The sequence below is a fragment of the Tauraco erythrolophus genome, chromosome 2 (genome assembly GCF_009769465.1).
Source record: "Tauraco erythrolophus isolate bTauEry1 chromosome 2, bTauEry1.pri, whole genome shotgun sequence".
Taxonomy (NCBI): domain Eukaryota; kingdom Metazoa; phylum Chordata; class Aves; order Musophagiformes; family Musophagidae; genus Tauraco; species Tauraco erythrolophus.
Genome location: NC_141466.1, coordinates 50,042,432 through 50,052,161, shown reverse-complemented (window position 1 = coordinate 50,052,161; position 9,730 = coordinate 50,042,432). Strand labels below are relative to the sequence as shown.

At 39.1% G+C, this 9,730-nt stretch overlaps 1 protein-coding gene across 2 annotated transcripts in view; it reads left to right on the top strand.

Moving 5' to 3' along the window:
• Positions 1–1,533: 1,533 nt before the first annotated feature.
• FBXO25 (F-box protein 25) overlaps positions 1,534–9,730 on the top strand; it is a 32,684-nt gene continuing 24,487 nt past the window's right edge. For both annotated transcript variants that reach the window (XM_086608349.1, XM_086608350.1), the window contains exon 1: positions 1,534–1,671. In XM_086608349.1, coding sequence (XP_086464475.1) covers positions 1,535–1,671 — 137 coding nt within the window. In that variant the 5' untranslated portion in view covers position 1,534. The remainder of the gene's footprint in view (positions 1,672–9,730) is intronic.

The following is a 9,730-nucleotide window of genomic DNA, read 5'->3' as shown; positions in this document are numbered from 1 at the left end:
TAAGCTCTGTATGTCTAGATATGGTTCAAAAACTTTTGTTTTATATTTGTCTAAGAGAATGTTTTTGACTTGTTATCTGCTGTTTTCTTGGTCTGTTTCAGTGATATAACAAATTTCCAGGTAAATTCTGCTTATCTTGGCAGGAGTAAAAATGCTTTAACCTATGCTATTCTGAAATGTACTCATGATTATCAACTATTTAAACGCTTGTATTATAAAGACAAGGGGCCTTAATTTCAGTCAAAATGAGAGGAGTTCTCTAGGAAGTAGTAAAGAGATTGGAAAAGCAGATAGGCAGGAACAGAGTTTGTGGTGACTGGCGAAAAGGATGTGGTAAATTTTGGAAAAGATTCCTGTTAGATGCAGAGGAAGGCTGTTATGAGTAGCAAGGGGACTTGAGTCAATGCTGAAGGCTAGGCAATGCACTTTGTTTTGTATGGTGTGTGTTTTTTTAATTAAAAAAACCCCACAACATTAGCTCACTCAACTTGTATTTCTTCAGGCTTTTTATGCTTGTGTGCTGCCTTCTGTTCCAACTAGTTTATTAGGCAGATGCTGGTCAAGACTGCAAATGGATAGATAAATTCATAATGATGTTTAACTGATGTGGCCTAACATTTTTTTCAAGTTGAAATGCATACTTCTTAGGAACAAAGCTTTTGGTGTGATATGTTGACATACATGTCAAAAATGATAATTCTGTTTTCCCTGTATAGCTTGCATGTGAAATCTCTAGTTAAAATAAGGAGCAACATATATGCATGATGAACGGGAAGAAGAGGGCAAAAGTCAGCAAGGTCAGAGTTTTCGAAGCATAGAAAACTGCTTCCTTCAGATTATTACTTTGTGTCAGAAGTCAATCTCCCTTTTGCAGAACACTGTTTGATTAGTATACCTTTGACTTTTTGCATCTATTTGTAGGAACTTCAGGAGACCTTTCACAGTTGACTTTATGTTGCAGTCTCTGTTTGTCCTGGTATCCAGTTAATAGCCTAGTCTGGGAGTTGACCCTCAACAACAACTGAAAAAATATTTGGGAAAATTCTTTTACTGAAACATCACTATACAGTGTAGCACAAACTCAGTATTTTTAAATCTTTAAAAAAATAAAAAGAGCAACATTGATTTTATGGTCTGTCAGACTCTTTAACAACCATTTCTTAGTCACGTCTCAAAATCAGTAATCTATTTGATTGTGGCAGAGTAGATTACACAGGATACAATTTTGGTATTGTTTCTTTCCTGGACCACCATCATTCTTTTCCTTGTTCTGTAAAGAACTAGGAAACCTACCTTGATCTAATAAATGCTGAAACACAAGAAGAATGAGGTTACAGAATCAAAACTTTACTTAAGAAACCACTGAATCTATTTCTTAAAAGAATGCCCTGCAGAGAACTTTCTTTCCTCAAGGTAATCATTAAATTTTTTTTTAAGCTTAAAGAGAAAGCTGAAGTAATCACAGGAAGTTTTGCAACTTTTCTTGATAATTAACTAATACACAAACAATGTTCTTGCTCCTTATAGAGAAACCATGCCATTTTTGGGCCAAGACTGGAGATCCCCTGGATGGAGATGGGTTAAAACAGAAGATGGATGGAAACGGTGTGAACCCTTCAGTCCTGCACTTGAGGATGGAAATAATCAGCTGACTAATATCAGTCACACTGTGTAAGTTCTTAAAAAAAAAGTTTCTATGTGAGTTAATAGCAGGTGGGAAGGCAAAGATTGACTTAATTTCCATTCAGACTGGGAGTGTTTGTGGTGGATATCATCTGCATGTGCTAGAAGTTTACAAATGCAACTGTGTGTTTTGTTTAGCTAGGCAGACAGGAGACCACTATGGAGACTGACTTGTCACTTTTTGGTGAGTTGCTTGTTTTAGGCAGACAGACCCCTTCTTGTGTTATAGGTCTTTAAAAATAATAAAAAAAACCTTTAAACAAACAAAAAAACTGACAAGTACTGTTTAAAGTTGCAAGTGCAACAGGTGTATTGAAATGTTACCTGGAAAAGAAGGAAGACTTTCTGCTGATTGGATGTTGGATTAGGACTGTTTATGGCAGTCATATAGTGCCTTTGCTCCAAATACACAATTAATAGTAGTTTAATGGCAATTCTCTAACACAATATATGACTGCGTGTGCTCCTGTAGAACAGGTGAGAAAGATAGTAGTTAAATAAAGTAATACTTGTGGCAGATGCCCACTGACTGGTGTGGTATAAATAGCCTTGTTCAAACAAATTTCTGCTTGGTTTCTCCATGAAGATGTAATTCTCAGGGATAGCGTTCTTGGTCATAAATTCCAGCATGAGAAAAGGGAACATTCAGTGTTTTATTGTTAATCCAGTGAATGATACAGTAACTGGTCTGATTTAGAGGGAATTTACTGGCAAACTAGGACTTGCTGTACTCATACACTTGTGTCTTCTAAATTTGTGAAATAAACCTCAAGAGAGTTATCAAGCAGTGAAGAATTGTTATTAAGCTTATCTTGACATATGGTTTTCTTGATGCCTTTTTTCTTTTTGTGTTCGTCTCTCACTGGTGTTGTTTGGGCTTCTTTTTGCACACAGTCTGGCCATTGTGGATACAAAAGACTATGCTTATCTAGAAGAGTGTTCAGTAAGCCTCCAACATAAAAGTCTCTTAAATACCTTTGAAAAAATATTTTCTTTCCTTTTTCATATATCTAATAATATAGTTGGCATATGACAGAAAAATCTAATTCAGTTTTGATAGCTGCTTGCACAGTTACTAAATAATTCTATTTTGTAGACTGCTTTAATGAATATTGTTTGTCAAGTATGATATAAATTATGGATTTTTGAATATTAAGACTTTTGGTGGTCTTATTGTAATTATTTGTTGAGATATATTTATCTTTTCTCCAGAGAGCAAGATGAGGTATTTTTATTGCTTCTTCAAGAAAAAATGCCAAATCTTTTTTTTCTTAGTCTTGAAAGAACTTGGTATTGAACTCCTTTGGAGTTCTCTTGCTAGAAACAGTTTTAAATCAACTAGTTTTGGATAGATGTAAAAGTATTAAAGTTCAGGACTAAAATAGTACATTAATTTGAAGGGACTGGTCGTGAAATGCTCTAGGGTAAAAAAAGGTTTTAATTAAATCCAAGATGTTTTATGATTTGTGTTTCTTAGGCTAGCTTGCCAATTTGTTGGAATCACAAACTCGGGGACCAACCTACATCTGTAGCAATTCCCCAGTTCCCCATCTTCACCTTGCACGTCTCCTACTTAGCAAAGCCAAGCCACACCATATTCTGTAGCTCTATTTTTTTTTTAATTCTGCTTGTCTATTCAGTTCAAAATATATATTGCCCAGACTTAGACTACAGAATTGAAGTTAGTACTTCTTGACAAAGTAGAACTACTTGCGAGCAATTTCACTGTAATTGGAACATTGAATCTATGACTACAACTTGAACTTTGGATCTATGAGTTAACCTTTGCTGCTAAACAGCAATTAATGTCTATTTGCACGATATTATAGAACAATTTAGGGTGGAAAGTACCTCTGGGAGTCATCTAGTGCAAATGCGTGCTCAAAGCAAGGCCATCTGAGGCTGGGTTGTATAGGGCCTTGCCTGTTTGAGCTGTGTGCATTTCCAAGAATGGAAATCCTCTCTGGGCCCCTGTTCGAAGTTCTGTTATCCTCACTGTGATTTTTGCTTGTTTGTTTCCTCCTGCCTTGCTCACCCATTGTAATAAAAATTTATCTTATCACAGATAGTGTCTGTTACTACTTGACTAGTTGCTGCCCACCTCCTCTAATCTTACAATCTGACTGTCTTCTTTATACCTTCTTATTAGATATGGACAGTAATCAGATTTCCCTCCACCACCACCTACTTTTCAGCACTGAACAAGCTCAGTTCTCTTACCCTCATGCATCGTGTGGTCCCGAATCACCTTGGTAACTCCCCATTGGACTTGTTCCAGTACGCCAATGTTTTTATTGTATTAGGGAGCCCAAAACTAGACACAGTACTCCAGGTGCAGTTTCTCATCCCAAACAGAGGGGGATGATTACTTCTTTCATTCTGCAGATACACTCTTGCTAACTCCACCCAGGGTGCAGTTTGCCTTCTACAACACAAGGGCACACTGCTGACCCGTGTCCAGCTTGTTATCCACAAGACCCCTGGCTCCTTTTCTGCAAAACTGCTTCCTAGTCAGTCTGTACCCAGCATATACCCAGGCATGGAGTTGTTCTATGCCGTGTGCAGGCCTTTGTATTGAGGTACAGCAGTGTGTTGTGTCTTACTGGCCGGTTCTCTGTACCATCTTAAGCTACTTGAAACAATTACCTGGGTATGTTGAATAGACAGCTCAGCGTAGGATATCTGTTAACATCATATAGCACTGAATAAGAATGAGGCTTGATAAAAGGCTTTCTTCCTTGTGGAAGAAGTATATAGTAAGCGATACATAAGTACTTATTTATCTCTTTTTAAACTGCCCTATGGATAGGGGTGATGGTATATGCCAGTCATCCTAACAGGATTTTATTTATTTTCACTTATTAAATGAAAGAATACTTTTCACCAAAATATTCTGTAGAAATCTGTGCTAAAGGTATAGCACTTGACTGTTGTGTTCCAGGGAGTAACGGCAGTTTGCCTTGAAAAATAAATATATTTAAGCCATGTGGTTGACTGAAACCTCATTTACTATTACTTATATTCTCTTCTATGAGAAAGTATGGATAGAGTTACTTGCCAAACTGTCTTTTATCAATCACAGATACTTTCCCTTCAGAAATTAAAAAGATCTGCTCACAGATTCAGAAATAAACCTTCAAGACATGTAAATAGCTTACATAAATTGAAGAATATGATTTTATTAAAGTTGAACTTTTTATCTTATTCAATTAGTCATCCGGTGCTTTGGTGAATTGAGTGGACGAATTAGTTAAAAATAGTGGACTTACTGACAGCCATCCTTGAATAAACATAATCACTTACGCAGGAACAATTTAAATGACTTGGAATAACATTTGAATAGTTGCACTTTAAATTAATTCCATTTATGGAAACTGAGATGGAGAAAATGAAACTCTCATTTCTGTAGCTCTTAACTTACTTAGATAGTTAATATTATTATGTAAGTGAAGAGTGCCTTGTATCCAAGGAATACAGTAACTGGAAATATGGTTGAGGCAGTGCTCATTCAGGCTCTGTGGGCCAAATGTTGGCCACAACTACCTGCAATTTGTACCTATAAATTCTAGCACAGATAGATATTTCCAGTGCCATGACAGTGTGTCCTTGAAGCATGGTGAGAGAGAGAGAAGAGCACTGCCTTAAGAATTGTATGTAAGTACCTCACAGTAGCCTACAACTTAGGAGTAAAGCTGTCTTACGCTTTCCTTTTGAGGTAAAAGAAAGAGGGAATCAGACTAATAAGATTTTCGTGATGATAATGTTCCTTTTTTTGTGTGTTAGGCTCTTACGAACTACTTGGGCTGGCAGGGTAGTCGTTTGAGTCTTCCATGCCTCTTGTCCAATTCTGAAAGTGAGATACGGTGTTCACAAAAGTGTCTTTGGCACTGTATAGAAAGTCCTTGGACTTGAATCTTCTCTTGGCTCACTGGGGAAGTTCCGCTGGACTGGAGGCTGGCGGATGTTACCCCCATTTACAAAAAAGGGCGGAAGGAGGATCTGGGGAACTACAGGCCTGTCAGTTTGACCTCGGTGATGGGCAAAGTCATGAAACAGGTTATCTTGAGTGCTATTAATGAGCACATACAGGTTAACCGGGTGATCAGGCCCAGTCAACATGGGTTTATGAAAGGCAGGTCTTGCCAATCAAACCTGATCACCTTCTATGACAGGGTGACCCACCTGGTTGACGAGGGAAGGGCTGTGGATGTAGTTTTCCTAGACCTCAGTAAAGCCTTTGATACAGTTTCTCATAGTGTTCTGGTTGAGAAACTGGTAACTGCTGGCCTGGATAGGCACACCCTCCTTTGGGTTAAAAACTGGCTGGATGGCCGGGCCCAAAGAGTGGTGGTAAATGGGGCTAAATCCGGCTGGAGGCCGATCACCAGTGGGGTTCCCCAGGGCTCAGTGCTGGGTCCAGTTCTGTTTAACATCTTTATCAATGACCTGGATGAGGGAATTGAATGTACCCTCAGTAAATTTGCGGACGACACCAAGCTGGGAGGCTGTGTCGATCTGCTCGAGGCCCTTCAGAGGGATTTGAACAGACTGGATCGTTGGGCTGAGGCCAATGGCATGAGCTTTAATAAGGCCAAGTGCAGAGTCCTTCACTTGGGGTATAAAAACCCCAAGCATCGCTATAGGCTCGGGGAAGAGTGGCTGGAGAGCTGCCTGGCGGAGAAGGACCTGGGGGTGTTGGTTGACTACCGGCTTGATATGAGCCAGCAGTGTGCCCAGGTGGCCAAAAAGGCCAATGGGATACTGGCGTGTATCAAGAATAGTGTGACCAGCAGGAGCAGGGAAGTGATCCTGCCCCTGTACTCGGCACTGGTGAGGCCGCACCTGGAATATTGTGTCCAGTTTTGAGCCCCTCGCTTTAAGAGAGATATTGAGCTCCTGGAGCGAGTCCAAAGAAGGGCAACTAAACTGGTCAAGGGGCTGGAAAATAAAACTTATGAGGAGCAGCTGAGGGAGTTGGGGCTGTTTAGCCTGGAGAAGAGGAGGCTGAGGGGAGACCTGATTATGGCCTATAAATACTTGAGAAAAGATGGTGGGGAGGTAGGGGAAGGGCTCTTTACATTAGTGATGGGTGATAGAACAAGAGGAAATGGGCATAAGCTTAGTCAGGGGAGATTCAGGTTGGATGTTAGGAAGTATTTCTTCTCTGAAAGGGTTGTCAGCCACTGGAATAGGCTGCCCAGGGAGGTGGTTGAGTCCCCATCCCTGGATGTGTTTAAGAATAGGGTGGATGATCTACTTGAGAATATGGTTTAATGGGGATTAGGGATGATTGGACTCGATCTCTAAGGTCTTTTCCAACCTAGAAATCTATGAATCTATGAATCTATGAATCTAGTCTTAGATAATTGTGTCATTTCGTAAATACATTGTAATGATATTTGGTGCAGGCACTTACCTCAGAATTTTCCATGCCTGATCAAGCTATAGATGGCTTTAAGTCTATTCTAAAACACTTAGTGTGTCTTAGTAGGTAATTGCATGACTTGAGGTCTTTCCTTCCTCCATGAGAAAAGAATCAAGGGGATGAGGAAGAATAGTTGGAGTTAGGATAACCCTGTTAAGTTTTCCAGTGTTTTAAGTGTCATATCCAAGAGGTTATTTAAATACTGTTATGAAATTACTTTTTTGAAAAAGCTGAAATTCTTGCATGCTTTTAGGGTATTGTTCTAAGGATGCCAGGTACTTTGTTTTTAGAAGCTCTACAATATTTCTTTATGAAGAAGTGCATCATCAAGACAAGAAAGTAAGGATAGTTGTAAATTGGCAGTATTAGGCATGTATTTAAGTCTTTCCAGGTGGGCTTAGTTGTCATGTGCAGTATTATGGTAAAAACATTAAATTAAGGCATCTGTTAAAACATGTGGCACATGCAGCACTTGATTCAGTTTCTTGTATCTTAGCTTGGTGTTTGCAGGGGGGCAGGGGTTGCTTTGGGAAACAGTGGAGCAGTTTTGCTACTTGTTAACCAGCTTTCCAGGTTTCTAGAAGGGAGGCTAATAGTTACTGGGGGAGTACGTGTATTTCTGTCCCATTCTTGTGATGTCTGGGGGACCCTTGCTTTCATTCTTGGCAAGAAACTTAAAGTTTGTCAAGAAGAATGGTGATGGTTACAGATAAGTAGGGAATGACTCTCCACTGTGAACTGGGACAGCACAGGAGGAAATAAAGCCTCAGAGAAGAAGATCCTCAGAGATAACAGTCAAATCAGGTTTTCTTTAAAACTACATGAAGAATTCCAGGAATGTCACAGGCAAATTTGAATGACAGATAAAGGTGTTTGAAATAGCCCCCTTCATCTTCACAATTCCTTGTATTGATTGACTGTCCTTAAGCTGCCTTGCTTGTTTATCTGATGCTCGAGGAAGTGTGGGGGCAGAGGTGGGATTTAAATCACTTCAGGTTTGTTACTGGTCTAAATGGTCTTCTAGGGACACTTCCTCTCCAGGAACAAAAGAAGGAATCGTGCCAGAATAACATTCCTCTTCTGAAGCAGGCCTTCAGGAATGCTGCCTCCCCTCCTCTCCTCCTTTCACTGGGTCAGTGGGAATGAGCATGTTTCTGTTCTGCCTGAATTATGTTGCAGAGTATCAGGCTATATCTCTAGACTTTTATCTGTTGTTAGGATGATAAAGCTAGCTCTGGGAGCTTTGGGCTCTATTTCTGGTTCTGTAACAGCTTTTCTGATTCTGCAATAGCTTCTCATGTGTTGTGGTGATGTGGTCAATATGCTAAAAACGCAATTAAATTAATTATTTTGGTGAGATTAAAAAGAAATTTCCTTTATAATAGCTTTGGGGAAAAAAAACCTCACCTTGCATTGAGCTCTCTCTGAATGCAGAGGTGTGAGCTTTTTTCAGTATTTAAACCTAAGATGAAAGCAACTTTCTGAGTCTTCTCAACTTGTGTATCTTTAAGCTGAGCTAGCATTTACTGATTAGAGCGATTAGGAAAACAAATAGGAAAACTAAGCTTTTTTTACAGTATTGTTTAGTCATTCTCCTTAACAGAAGATTCAAGCCTGAAAATGTTAACTGTATAAACTAGTAACAATAAACTAATACAACTTGATTTTTGCAACTTAATGCCCAAGTACAGGGATGTTTTTAATAAACTGGTGTCTTTCAGTTTTACAATGTCCAGCTGTTGGTGCAATTTGAAGTTCAAACTGGCATTGATTGGTTCACCTGGCGAATTTGGATTGAAAACCAGTAATGAATAGGAAGGGTTTTGCATAGAACTTTCTTGTCAAAGAATAATAATGGGGAAATAAAATAGTCCTATAGTTAAGCTTCACTACTACATATCCTTAGTTGTTCTGCTTATCTGTCCATGGCTGTGGCCTTCATGTGAAGTATCTTCCTTCTCTGTGCTAGAAAAATGAACACCAATTCTTATCTGTATTTCTGTTCCTTCAAATTATCTGCAAAAATTGAAAGCAAAGCCTTATGAAACTGTGTAGGCTTTATGTGGCACAGGCAGTTTTTTAATGTATATGAATTTTAGAAAGGTTAGTTTATCCAACAGAATTCTTGTAATAGTTTCTTCATATATATTTTTTATATATACACGCTCACATTATCTGTATATACACTATAGTTATTCAGTACAGTCCTTTGCGTTACATTACATGGTTAACTGTCATAAATGACGTAGGTATAGCTGTTTCCCTACGAGAGAGTGGGCTGTATGGTTATTGATACCCTACAAATCATTGGTAAAACAGTATTGTGACACATAAGTTACGTGCAGTGTTATGATTCAGACGCAAATTTGCTGCAAAGTTGACAGTAGTAAGAGAGAGGTCTGTCTTTGCTGGCTTTCTGCTTCTGCGGGGACGCGCAGTAATTCTGTGCTGACTTTTACCTGTGTGCACAGGTCAAGGCTTGGCTTGTTTCAAATAATGAATTTTTGTACCCTAGAGCTTTGCAGGCAGCCAGTTGTCCATCTAGTACTGTCTCCTCAGTAGTCCTTCCTAAATGTCAGTAATGACTTACAAGATACCCATTAGGAAGATACTTTTGTGTAT